General features: G+C 38.4%; 1 protein-coding gene across 5 annotated transcripts in view; it reads left to right on the plus strand.

The window, feature by feature from the left end:
- CDK19 (cyclin dependent kinase 19) overlaps positions 1–19542 on the plus strand; it is a 121413-nt gene extending 101871 nt beyond the window's left edge. For 4 of the 5 annotated variants that reach the window (XM_033512835.1, XM_015622611.3, XM_015622612.3 and 1 more), the window contains 7 exons: positions 742–885; positions 1142–1211; positions 2410–2482; positions 6184–6281; positions 7778–7856; positions 11798–12064; positions 14862–19542. In XM_033512835.1, coding sequence (XP_033368726.1) covers positions 742–885; positions 1142–1211; positions 2410–2482; positions 6184–6281; positions 7778–7856; positions 11798–12064; positions 14862–14993 — 863 coding nt within the window. In that variant the 3' untranslated portion in view covers positions 14994–19542. The remainder of the gene's footprint in view (positions 1–741; positions 886–1141; positions 1212–2409; positions 2483–6183; positions 6282–7777; positions 7857–11797; positions 12065–14861) is intronic. The other variant, XR_004496442.1, reaches the window with a different exon arrangement.
- The last annotated feature ends 257 nt before the right edge of the window (positions 19543–19799 follow it).

The raw sequence follows: 19799 nt of genomic DNA on the forward strand, positions 1-19799 counted from the left end.
AAGTTGTTTTTTCTGTAAGTGTATAGCATTATTAAGGTAGAAAACATCTCTGAGATCATCAAGTCCAACTGTCAAATATCATGCTGTTGTTTTCTTCATGTACTTGAGATGTAGATGAGACAGTTAAAGTATTATTGCTGTGGGAGTCAGTTGTCAAGTAGGATTTTAATTTTTTCAAAGTTTGATAGTCACTCTTCTAAAATAGATTAAATTTAGGATCTTTTTTTCCCTCATTTTAACTAGCTTACACCAGTTGTTGTTGGCTAAAACATATGAGCCATTAGTCTTCTCCTTAGTATTTATTTGGTTATCAATTATAACCAAATTGGAATTGATTTGAATCGGATTGAATTTGAATTGAATTGGATTGAATTGTTTGGAATTGTTTTGGAATATGTGGTAGAAGTATTATTTCCATGTATCTTTGTGAGGGATAATCTTTGGTCAACTAAATGCCCTTTAAGCTATGTTGTAAGCAAATATTGTGTAGGTTTCTGACATAACTGAATATGTTAAGTGCTGGACTGCCACTATGCAAATTGCCTTTTGAGACTCTAATTTTTGTTTAAAGAAAACATATCTCCAGATTTTACCTTTTTAATGTGTTATATTAATGCATTGTTTTTAAATGTGAAACATTTTGTCTTACTGTTGTTATACAGGTTGAGAAATTGTGCAGAAACAAAAAACAGAGCAACTGAGTGCAGTAATTTTTCATTAATTATACCCCTTCTTTTGCAGATATTTGGGCAATTGGCTGCATATTTGCCGAACTATTGACTTCAGAACCTATATTTCACTGTCGCCAGGAGGACATCAAAACAAGTAATCCTTTTCATCACGATCAGCTAGACCGCATTTTCAGTGTAATGGGATTCCCTGCAGGTAATTTATTTTCATTAAAGCAGCAGACATGATGCTAGTGAGTTGTTTGTTGGTTTTTTTCTAAAAGAAATTACTAGTTGTTTGTATAGGTATGAAGAAACTGTCAGTTTGATGGATTTGGAAATGCTGACAATTAAAGAACAATAGCACTGGCCAACAAACAGGAAGTCAACTCCTGTAGTTATTTCTTCTTGAGTATTACTTAACCTACACGTTCAGAATTGTAAATGCTTTTTCTTTTTCCACACTACTGAAGATAAAGACTGGGAAGACATAAGGAAGATGCCAGAATATCCAACTCTTCAGAAAGATTTTAGAAGAACAACGTAAGTAATGATAATGTATCAACAGTTCATTTAGTGTGGTGGAGGCAGAAATCAGCTCCTATGCTCTCACTTTTTGGGGAGGGGATTTTGAAGTATTTGGGTTCTAACACTGTGGCAGCTGTCCTGTTTGAATTATGTGGTTTACATGACTGGTGTTCTCTCCCTCAGCTGCTTGTTAAGAACATCAGCTGAGTGGCCTCCTCATTTCTCTTGAAGGGGTTGTTATAAGTATAATTTAATCTATGGCAGGCACAGACAAATGAGCTTCCTTAACCCATTTCTATTATATATTCAAGTTAATGTTGTTCATTTTGTGTGAGAAAGAATAGGGAAACCCTGGTATTTTTGACAAGTGGGTATGTGGAGGCAGCAATGTATTGGACATAAATTTCTATTGAATATAACCTGTTCAATAGGTTGTGATTCAAAGCCTGTCTGGGATCTGGGAATTTTCCATTTTTACTGTTTCCTGGTGCTTTGGCTAAATTAGTCAAGTGGTGATAATAGACCAGAATTGGTAAAGAGTCATATGGACTCCTTAAAGTAAGGTAGAGGACATGGATTTAGGAATTTTGGATTCTGTTTCCAGCTCTGACGTGGATTCATTATACTGGCTTTACACAAGATATGAAGCTTATCTGTGCATGAAGCTTCTTTCTTTTGAAAATGGCTATAGATGATAATTTTTGGAGCTGTAAATTAAAGGCAAGGCACAGGTCATAGGTATTTAAGGCAGTTTTGAGCTTGGGAGCTGTAGGGTCTGTATGGTTTTCTGGAGGTTGGGAAGACAGAATGGTAATCTAACTACTCTGCCAAGTTCTAACCAGAAACAACAGCTTAAATGTTGAGCTGTGATGAACTGCTGAATGCTTTCTGTGGCAGAATTGCTTTAGAAAAGTAGAGTATAAAGTTCAAGTTGTGTCTCTCTGTCATTGTCCTTATCAGCAGCTTATCCGTATACTATAAAAGTTGCATGTTTCATGGAGATAGTCTTTACACAGTTGATAGCAGTCCTGTTGGTGAAAAGCACACTTTGTGTGCAACTGCTAGATAAATATCTGACATGTCTTCTGATGTCAGTTCTTTTTACAGTTTACTTACTGCGGGTTGGGAGATGTTTCTGTCATCATTTGATAGAGTTCCATGTTCTAAATGCACTATTATTTCAGACATGTCTTTCTTTAACTGTATTTTTCAGATATGCCAATAGTAGCCTCATAAAATACATGGAGAAACACAAAGTCAAGCCTGACAGCAAAGTTTTTCTTTTGGTAGGTGCAACTTGAAAATTGCTGTGATGACAGGAATGAAATTGCATTTCTAAGGGTAATATCTATGTCTGTTTTCCTATCTCATTTTAATGAACACCAATGTTAAAGAAAGCTATTTAACACTAACTGGCCATTTTTGAAATGTATTTTCTTCATATATAAATTGCTTAAACTGTTGGTATTAAAGATCTTGGAATCTTCTCTAAGTAAGATCTGCAAGACATTTTTATACCCAGTCTTACCTTTAGGTCTGCTGTGCAAATAAGAGAGTGAGTATAATATGTTTCTTGATACTGTGTGGCTTCAGAGAGCTAAGAAGTCCCTAAAAGCTAGAGTTTTGTGTAGAAAGGGAAGAGGAAAGGAGACATTTATTTCCTGCAGTAATTTTGTTTTCTTTTTCTTCCCTCTGACGGTAGTCCACCACTGTTCTGGGGATGATTCCAAACAAAATCTCTATATATTTGCTGGTTGCCTAGTTGAGTCATCCATTGTAGGCCAACACAGGGCTTCTCTGTCTAATGCAGCATCATTTCTGGATGTCTCTGTGATGACTTAGTGCTGTCTAAATTTAGGAATTAAGTTCAAAGTGATTTTGCTAATGCTGTGTACAGGGAGCTCAGTAATGAGGTTCTTAGTGCAGCTTGACTTCCAGTGGTCTGCTTTCAGTTACAAGTTCAGCATAGCAGTCATCTCTGACAAAGATTTGCTCTTTTACTCATTAGTGGCTGCTGGATGATGACACAAATAGCTGTGGAAACAGAATAGGTTAGTCCCAAGTGGGTGTAAGGAAAGAATTTCTGTAAGAAAAGTGAGACTTGAAGAAAAATGAATTAAAATTTCTTAACCACAACTTACTGGGCACATATTGGAATCACCTAGAGGGCAAATCTAACTGAAAAGATGACAATTGCAAGAGACATCATTGGTTAGCACATGAATTTCCATGTTTTCCTACTTAAAGTGGAATATACCAGAAAACCTGCTTGCTGTAAGCTTATATTGCCAATTCTTTAAGGTTGAACATTGAGCTGAGAGTCATCTTGGGTGGGTTGGCTGCTTTTCCTGGCAGAAATATTAACCAGATCTCTGAAGAACAACAAAACTAACCATAGTTTGCCCTTATTTCTGAACATTGTGAGGAAGACTTAGTTTTCTAAGTAAGGTAGCTTGTTAGATTTTTCTCATTGTTCAGAGGGTGAACAGGGATGATTTAGTGATCAGCTACAGAGGCAGAGGCTGATCTCAAATAGGTCAGTCTCCCAAAGCTCTGAATAAAAATGCCCAAGAGTATGGACTACCTTCCCGGTATCTCATTGCTGTACATTGGAGGTACATGTATTGTGAAGCAGATTCCCTAGAACTTCTTGTTCATATCCAACCTAGTTATTTTTATGAGATGACCTCCATCTTGCAGGGTGACCTCTGAAGACATCTGCTTTGTAGCAGTCATTGACTGAGCCTGTGCTAATGAGTACAGGAAGTGTGGTGCATGGGGAACAGATGGCATCAAATACAGTACAGGATAGCAAGTGACTCTTGACAAAGAGAATGATATTATGCCATTCTGCTGATTGACATTGAATGATAATGTCTACAGGAAGGGCAGAATGTTTTCCATTCAGGAAGAGGCATCTGTTCTTGCTGTCCTGGAAAAGTTACAGGCATAGTATTCATAGCTGTCATGTTAGGCCAGTGGAGCCTGAGAGCTTGAGACCTGCAAGGAAGTACAAGATTTTTGATGAAATCTAGTCTCATTGGTTTTCTATGTTGTCTTAGCAGCTGCTGGCCTGAAAGCAAATTGTCTCCAGACATGTTTCTTATTCATTTTCCCAGAAGCTACAGATAATTGGAATTTCTCAAAGAAATTGGTTCACAGTAGCATCACCAATAGGCAGGTTATCTTGCTGGGAGTGATATTGTGTGTGGTATTACTTGGGAATGGGCTAGCTGATTGTATCCTCAGGAGTGAAGCAGGAATGCTAAGGGAAGGAGTCCAGGGGGCAGAGGCTGATGCCCTGTGCTCTTCTGTCAACAATGACATCTGGTACCAAAGATCAGGCATGGCCTTGCACAGAATATGCATTTTTGTCTCTGCAAATTGCTGTGGAGGAACTGGGAAATTTGCATAACCTGTAATGGTGCCAGAAGCTGCTTCAGCTGACAGAAAATTTTCATGTAGGGAAAGGTGATTTGAAGTAAAGATACTGAGTACCAAACTATTGTCTATATTGTATTGTGTGAGGTCACTATGTAGACAACCAACATATCATTAGAAGTTCAGTTTGTGAAGATGCACAGAAAATGTAGGGTTAAGAGCACACAAAAATACAGTAAATAAGTGCCCATTCAGACCCTCCATGTGTATATAAAGCAGGAATATCTTGAGGTGTATCTCTAGGCAAGCAGCAGAAATCCATTTAGGAGCTAGTTGCAAATGAACTGATGGGTGGAGAGACAGCCCAAATGGCTCTGTTTTGCCGTGAATCTCTTGAGGTCTGTGGCCCATAAAGTATGTGAATAAGTTGGGAGTTGGGGAGGAAAGGCAAAAGTACAGAGAGTTTTGAGACGTTATCTATGAAGTAGGGTTAACTACAATTATTGAAAAAGATGATTTCTTGTATTTCATTTCTTGAGGAGAGTGAGTGATTTTTACTGAAGCTGTTTGCTCTAGCATATATATAAAATATATTGTAGCATATATATAGAATATAATATATACATATATATATATATAATATATATATAGAATTCTATGCCAGGTTTTTAATTTATTGGAATAAAAAGCCCCAAATACCCATGCCAAAATCACATTATTTTGCTGAATATCCAGGCAGATTTTGTTGGAGACCTGAAAGAGAGTTTGGGCTGAGATGTCCTTTACAGAAGGAAATTAATTTTCACTGCTGTCTTGAATTAAAAGAGTATTGTGTGAGAGCAGGATACTGTGTAATGTAATTTGAGCACCCAAATTTCCTACTGTAAGTTTACCAGAATGTGATAAGTAACTATTTAAAATGGTGTGATATGCCTATAAGTCCTGTTTTATACTGCTAATATATTGTAATCCCCTTTTATAGCCTGTTGCAGTCAAAAGCATTCTAGCTAATAAATTTGTGCTTGTTTTCCTCCTAACAAGGAAGAAAGGTTACTAGGAAGGGTCTGCTCCTTCTCATTTCAGTACCAATTAGAGTAGGTTTGGGAGCTGCATGAGTAGCAGAGTGTTCTGATTCTGGAATGTTGCCAGTGCAAGAAATGAAGATTTATTGTTTCACTCCCTAAAGCAATACAGAGAATCCTGGTCGTGTTCAGTCCATTCTTTTTTTCCTTTTGTGTCAGCAGTGCAGAACAGATTAAAAGCTGTACAATGTACCACAACAGAAAGCCATTACTTAGAAATTATATTTTATGAACCTGTAATAGGTGAATTTAGCATTGCTTTAGTGCAGTGGTTCAGCCTGAGCAATTAATACTGTCTGATATACTTAACTGTTTATTACATGAGAAATACTTCACAACCACAGTACTTTGATGGATGTGCATTATAGTTCTTGGAAACTTCACTGAACAAGCAATGCTAACTTTGGCTTGTCTGGACAAGCTAGAAATAATTTATCAATCCACAATCCAAGACATACAAGTCATAGTTTGAAAAGTGATAGTTTGATACGCTTTTTTGCTATTTTTATTGTTATGCTTTGCAGCTTCAAAAGCTTCTTACTATGGACCCTACGAAGAGAATTACCTCAGAGCAGGCTTTGCAGGACCCCTACTTTCAAGAGGATCCTCTGCCTACATCAGAGTATGTATTCCCTCTTCTGTACGCATCTGAGGTGACTTCTTTCTGCTACATGCTAGTCCCTGAAATGACATGACAGCTGAAAAATTCACAGACACCTACCTGTGTCCACAAGAAATAGCAGTTCAACCATGCTCAGTAGAAACAAGTGTAGTACAGAAGTGTCTGTATCTACTCGTGCCACAACTGAGTGGTCATGGAAAATAACCCAGTACCTCAGTAGTTTTGTAATTCTGAGCATACTACCAAAGCCAGAGTGACAACATTACTGCAGTGTTTAGAGAATCAATCTCTGCCCTCTTCTGTTCTACCTTACACAGCCAATCTTCTCCATTGCTTGGCTGATTGTGCCTCTTCCTAGAAGTGGGACAGTTCCCTGACCTACAACCCATTCCCATACCCTCTTTCACAGGGTAACAATATGAGAAAAGTGAAGAGGTAAATGGCTGCCTAAAATCCCACAAATCTGTAGTTCAGAAGGCTTGAGAGTACAGAATTGATATCTTGATATTTTGTTGTCATGAAAAGTTCAAATGACATATTCAGTCCCAGCTGGCAGATTTTGTCAGTTTCTCTTCCCAGTTTTTGGCAGCATAGTGGTGCATAGCGTTATGATCTGTATGAACTTGGTGCAGGTAGATTTCTACCTTTGCTTTCACGGTTTCCTCAACTAGCAGGCCACACCAAAAGGAGGGAACAGTCACTGGAATGCAAAAGGAGTCTGGTTGAGACTGGTTGGGTTTTTTAAATTTCTTTTAAAAAAAATCAAACACTACAAAACAACTAGATTAAGAACTGTTTACACCCTCTTGAAAAACACGTCATGTTGATTGTATTCTGATTGTTGGGACAGAAATCTAAGAAATTGATACTGGTCAAGATCTACCAGTAATTTTCTGCTTAGAGTTTATCTGATGCTATCCTGTGGAGAACTCTAGCTCTTCATGGATTACCAGATAACATGATAAGGTCTCTGCCATAAACATTACGGAATGTTCCAAATTCCATTGGTTAGATGAATTTAAAAGTGATCTTTTTTTTCCTAAACAAGAGCTGAGAAGTTAAAGTGACTCTGCAGCTGTGATTGGCAAATATATTGAAGCCTGTTATAAGCCAAGGCAGGCTCATAAGATACTAATACTCTTTGGATCAGTCCCTTTATTCAGTGAGCCATACATGTTCCAACTGGGTGTTGTGGAACCTCTGACACTGTGTTTGTTCATTTTACCACCTGGATCAACAAGTGGTCGTTCTGGCATTTGGGCATGTTCAACCATGCCATGATTTCTAAATGATAGTCTTGTGCCAACAGCAAAGAGATCTGACATTACAATCAGCACCTATCTTGGGTGCTCACACTGCCACTCACTTGTGGAAACAGGATTTGTCAAATGCAAGAAATGAGGTTGTGTTATATGCACTTGTTTTTAGTATAGCATTAAGGAAATTTATGCCATGTGTACATATTTGTGGAGTGTTTACTGTTTGCTGTGTTTCAGTGTGTTTGCTGGCTGCCAGATTCCATATCCGAAAAGAGAATTCCTCAATGAAGATGAACCTGAAGAGAAAGGGGATAAGGTATAATAAACTTGTTTGGTTGTTTTGTTCTTTTTTTCACTTTCAAGTATTCAATAAGAAAGCATCATGGTGCCAAATGAAAACTAATGAAACATGAAGAGTTAACCAAAAATGTGTTTCCAAGGCAAAGCTTTCTTAGAAGTGCTTCTCAGACAGTTGAAAAGTATCAGATGCCTTGGGGTGTCTCAGGTGGTATCACCAGCACAGTTTGCCCTGACCTGTAGGGAATGAGCTGGATGTCAGCTGTAGCCTGCTCTCAGCTGCTGTTGTTCCAAGAAGACCTTGCTACCTCCTCCAGCATTGCATGATGAAAATACGTTGTGAGCACATGAAAAGAATGGCATTTTCATTGTATGACTGGCATCCATCCAGCCATTTGAATGTAGATGGCTGTCGGGGTCTCAAATAAATAGTGGCAGCCTGCTTCTGGCACTACATCAGAACATTTCATCCATCTGCATGCAGTTTCCTGATCATGTTTTAAGGGCCCTCAGACAAAGGAGTAATAAGGATTCTGAGCTGTTCTGGTAGCAACAATCTGTTCTAAATATTCTCTTTCCCATAGCCCTGTAGACATGAGCGAGAACTTGTTTGTGTGCATAAATTTTGGTGTGTTTGCAACATAATCTGATCTTCCTGGTGCGTGTAGCTCAGCTGTGCTGTGTGACCACAGCGATTGTCCTGTTGTGCTGTGAAGGCCAGACAATGGTGCTACAGTGTAGGAAACAGCGTGTTATTTTCACTGAACAGGGTACAGTGAGGCACCAGCAGTGATGTATAACTAACAAAATGTGAAGACAACAGTCTTAAACTGTACTTATCTGAGGACTATATGAGAAGGGCTGTTGTCTTTTGGAGAAACCATTTGAATATATGAATCTTCTGTTTTCAGTTTTCTTTGTAGCATGACAAAACTGAGTTTAAAACTATATTTTAGAGAGCAAATTTTGTTTTCAGAACTGATATTGCAGATTCTTCTTTACCAAGAACAAGTGGTAGTATCCGTGGTTTTTGTGTCTAGATAATTTTTTCCAAAGGAGGAAACAGACCCCTGAGCAAAAATAAAATCAAATTCATGATACTGATTTCACTATAATTTAGTTACTAATAGTTGTTTGTTATATATAAATGTTGTAAAATAAATATTTCTTACTTTAGTTATTTTGCTTCAACTCTCACAGCTTCAAAAAACAAGAAGAAACCTTCTGAATTAAAATTACTCTGGCTTTTTTGCATTTAAGTCAGTGTACTTGAAAGTAAATATCTGTGTTTTCCCAGGGAATGTTGCAGGGATGATGACACTGGCATGTTTATATTTTTAAAAGCCAACATATAAATGGTCTTTGAGATTGTTGAGGGCAGTCAGGTATTTATGCACACTCCAAATTAAACTTTTTCTTAGACCATTTATGTAATACAGGTCACACATTAGTCATTGAATGTGTTCCCACAGTGTAGAAAATGTGGAAGTAAAGGCTGTTCTGAAAGTTGAATCTGTGCCATGTTTTGTTTCTTTATTATGTTATTGTAAATGAAAGGTTTTATATTTTTTTTTAGACTGGCTTGTTACTGGTTTGTTTTTAAAACCATAAAGATCTGTATAATCATTTGGAAATCTGTAGAAGTCTCTGATTGTTTATTTGGAACTTGCATCTGAATTAAATAACATTTTGCATAACTAACTATTTTGCAAAATGAATACTTAGCAAGACTAAAATGAGGGTTTGTAAAAGAAAGTGAAAATATTATTTTTCTCATTTAAATTCTGTTAGGCAAGTTTCTGCTAGGTTTGTTTCTAGGTAGGACTGAAATTTCATTTTGGTAATTTGTGCCCGAGAGGTGACACATGGCAGTGTGGGTTGTTAAGTGTAGACCTTTCATGAGTTTAGTCATGTAGGAACTGCCATGAACCAGACTGACCTGAGGACAAGGTTTTTGCTGGTGAAAGCCATTTCTGTGCAGTAAGGTGGTGCAGCCAGCCCCCATCTGGAGACTGACAGAGCAGATCTCAGTCTCTAGCCAGGCAGTAGCAGTAGTAGTTCCACACAAGGAAACTCAGGGTAGTCAACTAAATTTTGTGCTAAAATCTGAAGCACAAAACCTGGGTCCTACAACAAGGTATTGCCTTTAATTGTGAGACTCACTTTAATATTTGTTTACAAATATATATTGATGTTTTTCAGCTCACACAATAGTAACTACCTTACTTGTATCCAAACACTCCTATGAAAACACAAATTTCAGAATTCTAACACAAATTATACCTTAGTTATTGGTGTTTTGTTTAAGTGAAGCTCAAACCATTATGAAAAATAAATTGCTTCATAATAGTTTCTTTTTACAAGTTAGTTTGCTTAACTTTTTTTAATTATTGAAGTATAAATCTCCCAGGAAATAGAATCTCACTGAGATGAGATTTGAGGACTACATGCAGGAGGATACATTGTGGGTTTTGCTAAATGTGAAGTGGAATTGCAGTTCACCTCTTAAGTCCTTGAAGGTGCAAGTCTTCTTTGTAGTCTTAAGTGAATACATCACAGCACATTTTATTTGAATGTATCTTGGGAGACCATTGCAATGAATGGCATAGATGCAGGTCTTTTATGTCATTTATCTGAGGTAACTAAAAGCCTCTTGGTGAAGGGGGGCATCAAGAATTTTCTGCTAGTGGCAGCTGGTTGTCATAATTTCTGAGAAACTAATAAAGTAAGGTTTTAATTAAAAGGCTGCCATACTAAAGCTTTATTCATTATATAAGCAGATACTCTAGGAAAAATAAACCCTATCCTGGAATGTTCCCTACAGTATATTAGGGGAAAGAGAGTAAAGCTTTTAATTCAATCCATGTCAGTTGAAGGTTTTTTGCATGATGAACAAGTGACATATCTCACATTTGGAGTGAAGCTGCATTTCTTTGCAATTCTCTTAGGTGGTTTAGTGCTGGGATGGAGGAGCCATTCCTGCTGTTCAAAAGCAGATGAATGTGATGTCTTTCCCAGAGCTGTAACCATGGAGGATGGAATTGCACTCAATTTTCTGACCTTCCCACCACTTCCTCAAATACTCCTTTTAGTCTGTACCCTTCTGAAGCTGGAAGAGCTCTCAATGTCTTTTGTTCTTGTGTTCTTCTTCTTAACCTTTTTTTTCCCTTCTGCGACACTTTTGTCTGTTTATTTTTCTGCTAGGAACCAGTATCATCTTAATTATCTGCCTTATCTTCCTTTGCTAGTCTTCTCCTTCCCTTGCCAGATTCTTCTTTCAGCTGTTTCCTCCTCTTTTGTCTTCAACATCTCTGGTCTATTTTCACTTTTCTCCTATTGCAATAAGATTTTCTGACCCTATATGTTGTGCACCATGCTGGGCTCTATTCCCTTTACAGCACCCTTTGCAAGGTGCTTAAAAGCACAGGAAAACAAATAGGAATGAAACCTTTCTGCTTTTGTCACAGAATTTCCTTGCAACCATGAAGACATGCTATAATTCCTTTGGTATTACCTTTCTGGCAGTAATGCTGCCAGCCTTCTTCAGGTGAAAAGTGAAAGTTTGAAAAGTGGTTTTAATTCGGCATGAACAAGGTTGTTGAAGCATTTAGAACAACTTTCAGTGGTTCCCCATATCTGCCACTGAGCACTAGCGGGTGCTTTGATTTACTTCATTAGGTGATTACTGCTTTGTAAAGGGTTCCTTTTATCCTCTGAGCACCTGGGTAGCTGTAGGAGGCACTAGGCTGTCTTTCCAGTTTAAGTCCAGTTTGTTTCATTAAAAAAGCAAAGCGACCACAAGTGGGACACCCCCATAAGGTGAGGGTGAACTTCTCCCAGCATTCAGCCTTGCTGTGTTTTCCCGTCGGGCAGGCGGTGACACACCAGCACTGGCAGCTCCATGGAGCTCACAGACCTAGCTCAGAGCAAGTGACCATGTTGTGTCTCTTCCTCCCTCAGAATCAGCAGCAGCAGAATCAGCATCAGCAGCAAGCAGCACCTCAGCAGCAGGCGCAGGCAGCGCCGCAGCAGCCGCAGCCGCAGCAGCAGAACAGCAGCCAGACCAATGGCACGGCGGCGGGCACCGGCGCGGGCGCAGGGGGCGCGGGCACGGGGCTCCAGCACAGCCAGGACTCCAGCCTCAACCAGGTGCCTCCGAACAAGAAACCACGCATAGGGCCTTCAGGCGCTAACTCAGGCGGGCCTGTCATGCCTTCAGACTATCAGGTACCTCTGGAAATTTTGCTGCTTCTGATACTATAGGGCCAAGGGCCAAAATGTCATTTTCCCCCTTCCCAACTGCAAGAACAGATAACGTTTTAATGAATTTTTGGTATAACCTGAGGCATCCTGAGGTTTTGTTCCATGATTAGTAATTTTCAACCAGTTTGTGTTGTATCTACTGTGCCCTGTAAAGTCTTGAGGACTAGTCCACTCCAGGAAAGTACTTGGTACTTGCTTAACTTTGTATTTTAGAGTAATCTTGCTGAAGCCAGTGGATGTAAATGCTCCATGGTATCAAGTTCAGGGTACTCGAGTCTTTGCAATAGTAAATCCCATGTGAGGTGTAGATGCGAGACAATCCTGAAAAGGAGAAGCAAAGTTAGAAGCAGGCTCTCCCATCTCATTCCTCCTATTGTCACGTGTATGAAATGGTTCTGTAGTTTATTCTGGTATCTTTCTAAGTCTGCTTCTAATGTTAAAGAAAAAAAATGCATGTAGGCACATTAATGACAATTTGGTTCATCCATTTGATTTATGCCAGAGAAGGGCACAAAGACACATGTTGTTTCTAATGTGACCAAAGTAGAACAGATTTCATATTTTCTGGTACACAAGCATTCCTAAGGAAAAGCATTATCACTGAATAATTTTTGAATTTGCATACTTGTCATTGCTCACTAGAATTATATTTTCCACTGAAAAAGTGACTTACATTAAATGTAGAAAGCATTGAACTTACCGGGATCTTCAGTACTTCTCAGTTTATACTTGCTAGAGCAGTAATTAGTTGAAAGAAGAATAAAACAAAAAAGGTAGCTATTAAGGGGAAATTTTAAATTATGCTAGGGATTCTGTCTGCTCCTAGCCTCCAAGAGGATCCCTTTTTGGAAAATGGTCTTTTCAGGCTGCTTTAAAGTTAAAATAAGTAGGTTTTAAGGCACCAGCTCCTGAGTTGTCTTGAATTAGCTCTCCAGACCTTCTTCACAGACAATTGGTTACTCAGTGCCAGACATATTTATCCCATTTTTGTTTGACTCTTTTAGTTACAAATGGTCATGAAGGCATTGAGGGCAATTTAAGGGGAAAGACAACTAAGTTTGTTTTTTGAAAAGTTCCAGACAGGCTTGAGGCCTGGACAGATCAGTACATCTGTCTGACTACACAGTATTTATAGCTGGTCTGGTTTGGGCTACGCTTAGAGGACAGGTGGGATGCATTTGATGAATTCTAATATGATGCATTATAGAATTCTTATCCAGTTCTCTGAACTGTTGGCAAACTAACGCCTTACAAGTTGCTAGCAGTCTAAATATTCTTTTTCTCAGTTTTTTTCTGCCCTCTATGATGCTTTTCTTCTAAACTTTAACAGCTCAGACATCAAAATTATGATCTGTATGTTTCCTTTACGTCATTCACTAAATTGCATGGTCTGATTATCCATTTTTACACTTGTGGTTGGCTATCTGCCTTTAACTTGTAGCTGACTATCTTCTATTCCAGAAAGGAATGTCTGCAATTTGTGCAAGTCTAACTTGTTAAAAACAAATTCTCATATGGGGAACAAATATAAGCATGGGCAAGTTAATGCATTCTTGTAGTCTTACAGCATTAATTTTACTTAATTTTATCTTATTCAGAACTAGGTAGAAGATACCCTTTGCTCTGAGTTTCATTCAGCTTGTGGCCTAAAGTCTCTGTTGAAGTGTTTTTTGTCATTCACGAGCCTCGATATATGTTACTCCCACAAATGACAATGCAAACTCTTTGTTGAATTTTACTGAGCCTTTCTTATGTGACCTTGGGTATTTTGCTTAGCTGGTGAGTTGATGCTTTTCATCCAGCAAGAGCTCCTATGAAGTCATAGAATTGATTACAATTCTTTTTTTTCCATTAGAAGTTGAAAAACTTTCCAGAATTTTGAGAAAAATTTCAGGTTTCAGACACTGTGTTACACAACCAGCCTAATCATGTGGATTGTGGTGGGGTTTACCTTGCTGCACAGTCTCCTGTCCACCAAGCAGTACTTCTCATGCCAAGTGATTTTTGCAACTTGCATTATTGGGCAGCTCATGGTTAATTCTGGATGGGGAATGATTATGATAATGAAAGGGAAAATTCAGCAGGCTGGAGGTTGCAAGATCCACAAATTTGTCTTGCTGAGGTTGGAGTCCACTGAGCTGACTGCTCCAAACTGTGGTGGGGAAAAAAAAAGCCTTCAGGAAAATGAATGTTAGCTTATGTACATACATATGTCCATCTTTAAGCAGTTGTCCTTGTTTGCAGTAGCAGGTTGAAAGACTCTCTTAAAATTTTATTATTTTATCTTAATGGACAACTTTTTATTTAGATAAACTGAGTAGCTCTTAAGTCATGGTTGTCTTTTTCTTAGAAAAGAATAAAATGTTCCTCTATAACATTTAGTATTGCCTGTCTTGAAAAGGGTTTTTGTAGCCTTAGCATTAACAGCATTTACAATAACATAGATGTAAGTTTAAGAAACAGATGAATTTTGAAAGGGAGCTCTCTTGTCTCTTGTGTATTTTTTCTTCAGAAAATGGGTGTGTACCTGCTATGCTTTTAGGTATCTCCAGGGGTTCTTGTGTATTTTGTGTGCTGTGTTAAAGCTAATTGCAGATCAGAATGATCACTTGTTTTGTGGGACCCTAAATAGTAGCACTGTTTAGTCAGCTTCCACAAGAATCGTGTTTTAATAAGCACCAGAGAGGTAAAAAATTTCCTGAGCTGCATGATCCTGACAGGCTGGGTTTCATACCTTTGATCCCTCTCCTTTTTCCTGCAGCACTCCAGCTCGCGCCTGAGTTACCAAAGCAACATTCAGGGATCTTCTCAGTCCCAGAGTACAATGGGCTATTCCACATCATCTCAGCAGAGCTCTCAGTATCACCAATCTCATCAGTCTCACAGGTACTGAGGGGCCTGACAGGCTGCACTCAGAAAGGAATGGACTAGAAGCCAGAAGACTCCAGCAATATGAAGTTCATAACGATGAGAAGACCAAAAATACAAACTATGATGCAGAATTAAAATTCATGATGATAAAAGGAAAACTTCACTCACTGAAGATTTCCCCCACCCCTGCCCCATCCCCATGCCTTTATTGCCATAAAGGAGATTCTTGTGAAGTTTTCCTTCTTCCCTGCCCTTGCATGTGCTCCATTGTGGTTACTCTAATGAACCCTTCTGATCTGAACCCAGCACTTAACTTCTTTATCCTTTGGAATTTTGAAGGATTCCTGGTGCACCTTCCTTATGCTGTAGTGATTGCCATAAATCTGTCTTTTCAATCTCTTTGATGGGATTTTAAAGTTTTAAAATCTTGAACTCCCAGGCTTTCAAGCTTGTATATAGTTAGTTTTATACTAGGCAAACCAGTTTAGCTATACAGGTATATTGCACCTTTTTAAAGCACTATGTTATTTTCACAGGATATTACTGTTTTGCTCATGGATGTCAAGAACAGCAAAATTTTACTGTTCCAGAGTATTTTACTATTCTGTTTTTATTAGTCTAGTTTTCAGGCAAAGTATTAAAAAATAAAAAATTTTAAAAATTAATAAAATGAAAAAAGAAAAATGAAAAAAGAAAAAAACCCACCCAAGTCTCTGCAGCGACAGATATGCTTCATGCTACTGGACTGAACGCCAAACAGAAGATTGCTGATATTTCTTAACTCATTCACATTGAATTCTTGAAATCACAGTGATCATGCTCTGACTAGTTTTAAATTAAGCATTACTTCAAATGAAACCAGGACAGTCACATAAAAAGGAAATGCTTTCAGGATCTGTTGGAACAGAAGAATGGAATGTCTTCCCAGGCTGGACACCAAAATAGTCAGGAAAATGTATTTACTGCCCTCAAGTCTCAGTAGGAATGTGGATGACGGGCTTTTTCTGTTTTTCTGCTAAGTAGCTTATTAGTGTGTGTGAGAGTTCTATAAATGTAGCTTTCTTTCACATTCCTGAGTCAGTTCTCAAAATTTAAAGGTGACAGAAATACTAAGACTTGCAAAAACAAATGCATTTAATCATTTTATGTTAGAATTTATAATTAAGAGAAATTGTGCAGTTTGAAAAGCATCTTGAAAATTGTTCCTTTTACTTGTTTATAATGCATATTCTGTGTCCCTCACATTGCTGTGATTAACCAGATTAGTTACACCAGATGCGCTTGATTGCACTGAAATGTTTCTTTTTCCCTAGAGCAAACATGTTTTGATTGTGCCTAAGGGACTGTAAGTGGATGGGTAGTTGGCAGAAAATCCTCAGTAATTAAGCGAGAGTTCAGAAGCATAATCAGAGGATTATTGTCCAACTTCTGGAACCACAGTTATTCGGAGAGACACAACATATAATTTGGGACAGCTTCATTTTTGCTTCAGCCTTCAGAAATAAGGCTTACTCCTGTGGCAGAAATCCTAGAGGAATGCATTTAGAAAGCTACTGGCAGTGTAACATCAGTGAGTTTCTACAGCTGGTGTCCAGAGAAGAGGTGAGGCGAGAGGAGTTCTATGGTATATCGGGTTTTTATACTCTAGAGTGTTCTCTTCTGTCCTGTGCCCACACAACAAAAATGGTGTACCCATACACATTCACACTGAAGGTGTGATCAGATGTAGCAAGATGAGTAGATCTGTTTGCTCTGAGGAGAATCATTTTTGTCACAGCCAGTCATATACATGGTTCTACTGGATTTGATCTCCCAATCATCTTTAGTGCCCCCTTCCTCCTCAAACTCATGCTGTTTTCCTACTTTTTGTGAGCAGTTGGCTTGCTTTGGCCATCCCTACCATCATGTGATTTTGACAACACCCAGCTGCTCTGGAAAAGCAGCTAAAACCTGCTTTTGTCATCAAATGGATAAGAAGGAATTGGAAAAACTAAATTAAGCAATTGGAAGGAAAAAAAATTATTTCGGGGGGAAAAAATCTCCCAAAGAATACTTTCACTGTGTAACACTTGAAGTGCTACATTTTATACATACTGTAGTCTGTATACTACATACATATATATATATATATATATATATATATATATACTCTGTTTGAAAGAACATATTTTAATTGTTCCTTTATTTCAGTGACTCTGGGGTGACATTCTTTCTGTCTCCCCCCTACTGATGTTAGGATGAGGTACTTTTGATCAAGTGGATATTTGGCCAATGCCATTAAGTAACACTTCTTTTATACTTCTGCGATTTGAATGTCACATTTCTGGAAATTAACTTAATGGCAGAGTGATTTTTGTCCCCTCCTATTCTTTTCATCCTTCTGTTCTCTCAAAATTATTCTTTTCTACTACAGTTATCTAAATTTTTTTTTCCCCTGCTGTGACCTGCAGCTGATCATCAAAATTCATACAAGATCAGGAGGTGGCAGGGATCCATTGGTTAATTAAGGTGGGCTCTTGTGCCAATAATGCAAAGTCATGGTGTAGATTAATCTGTATAAAGAATGTGAAACTTCACAGCAATGTAAGGTGCTTTAATTGAGTGAACTTCCAGCTTCTAGAGTGACTGCCACTACCTCTCTAAGCTGCACTTGCATTTCTTGCCTTGGTTGGCTTTGATAGATGACCACATGCCTCTCCTCTCTCTAGCTTTTGTGTGCACAGGTGAAGCCAAGCTGACTTCCTCTGTTCCTTCAAATTCACAGCCAGGAGAGCGAATAAAACCAACAGCACTGGCTGCAAAATGTAGGCTCTGCACACTCTTGTAGTTTCTTCCTGGGGGTGAAATTGCCTTTTCTTGGGAGCTTGATGCATGCTGCCAGGGTGGGTGGCAGTCATAATGGAAAAAGCCTTGCTGCCTAGGGGTTATCCCATGAGGTTAAAAACTCCCCTTTCAGAAGTGAATTGTGCAGTTTATTGTGGGAAACCAGGACCATGTCATTTTTATCGGGTTTTTTTTGCCTGTGCAGTTTCTTTATTACTCAGCTCTGTCTCTGCCCATAACCTGTAGACCCTCACCAAAGTGTTTCATGCCTGTACCAAGAGGTGCAGAGCTGTCTTCTCCAACCTGGTGGGAGAGCGGGCTGCTGAGTACAGCTTTTCACATCGTGGCTCAGAGGAAACACACATGGGGAATTAGTGGGATGAGCATCCTGGTCCACGTTGGTGAAGTTTTATGTAGCACAAACTGCACAATGAAGGAAAAATATAGGGAAAGCTGCGACTCCTGCACTGTATCTGTGACACTGTATCTGGGAAGGGGGAGGGAAGCGCATTCGTGGCGGGAGGGGTGGTGGGAAGCTAGAAGTGTTCAAATATGTATGATATTTTATATAAACATAATAAGCTTAGTTCCCCTTCATAATCTTCAGGAATGGTACTTTAACACCATTAAGCAAAGAATTGTTTTAGGATTAAATAAATGTATTGTACATAAGGCCATACGTAATCTTCTAAAAATGTCGCCAGACAGCAGCGATGTGTATTACTATATGAAAAAAGTCCTTAATGCACTGTTATCTCCTAAATATTTAGTAGTAAATTAATGCTATTTAATTTTTTTAAAAATTTGTCTTGTGTAGACACTAAAAAAGTATTACACAAAATCTGGACAGAACATGTCCTTTTTAACAGCAATTTAAAGAACTTTTTATATATGTAAGGTAGTAACTTTTCAAGTTGTTCTAGTTGTATATTCCCATGTTTACTATTTGTGGAAGTGTGCCTGTCTCTACTCAGTTATTTTTTTTTCCTAATAATTTCATGCACGCATCTTTCATTTTTGTAGTTTCCATTAGAAATTATTGTGTATGCGCCTGGTGCTGCCATGGAACTTTGCCGCTCCAGATCTGTGGTGCCCTCATTCAGCAGTGCCCGTGCCAATGGGCTACCAAAACCACAAAGCAAAATACTTGTTTCTCATTCTAGAGTTGAGAGTTTACTGCTTTTAAGTTGTCCTGATGTCACTCTTGAAATGACTGTTAAAACTAAGCTATGAGTTCATTGCATTTATTTTATATTCTTGGTTGTAATGAAATGGAATTGACTTTGCTTCAGTGTGAATTTTTTTAATAAAATAATATACATTTGTAATAATAATAAAAAGTTCAAATCAAATAAGTTTGCAGAAAAGTTTTTGTAAGCATCAGCTTTGGGCTACAAGTAGGGAAAGTACAGCCCACAAAATTGCAGTTGTAATTATATTCAGGATGTTTATGATATCATACACCACACAAAACAAAGCTTGCAAAACCTCAGAGTTGAAATTACAGCTTTTAGAATTGTCCACGAAGATATTCATGGCTATGTGTCTATCAAAATAGAATGAAGCCTTATGGAAAGCAGGATCGATGGAGTGTTCTCTTAGGTTTTGCTCTCTGCTTGTAATTGTGCTGGTGTGCCATACCGATGGCATTTCATTATAACTTGCATGACAATCTTGTAGGTGAATCTTCTGAAAAAGAAAGCTGGTTTACTCTGTTCTGGAAATAAATACCTTACTAAATAAATCCACCTGCTGGACCTTGGAGCATTTCAAGTATTTCAGGTGGCAATATGGAAAGTATGAGCTAGAGCATATTGGTGGGTTTTCAGAGTGGGATTCTGTGTGCTTTGCTAGTCTGTGTGATTCTGTTCCATCCAACGATGGATGGATGGATGGATGGATGGATGGATGGATGGATGGATGGATGGATGGATGGATAACTTCTTCCAAAAATCCTACTTGTCCTCTCCATAACAACTGCATGGATAAGAATGGTTTGGATTTA

Source organism: Parus major, chromosome 3, assembly GCF_001522545.3.
Source record: "Parus major isolate Abel chromosome 3, Parus_major1.1, whole genome shotgun sequence".
Lineage (NCBI taxonomy): Eukaryota > Metazoa > Chordata > Aves > Passeriformes > Paridae > Parus > Parus major.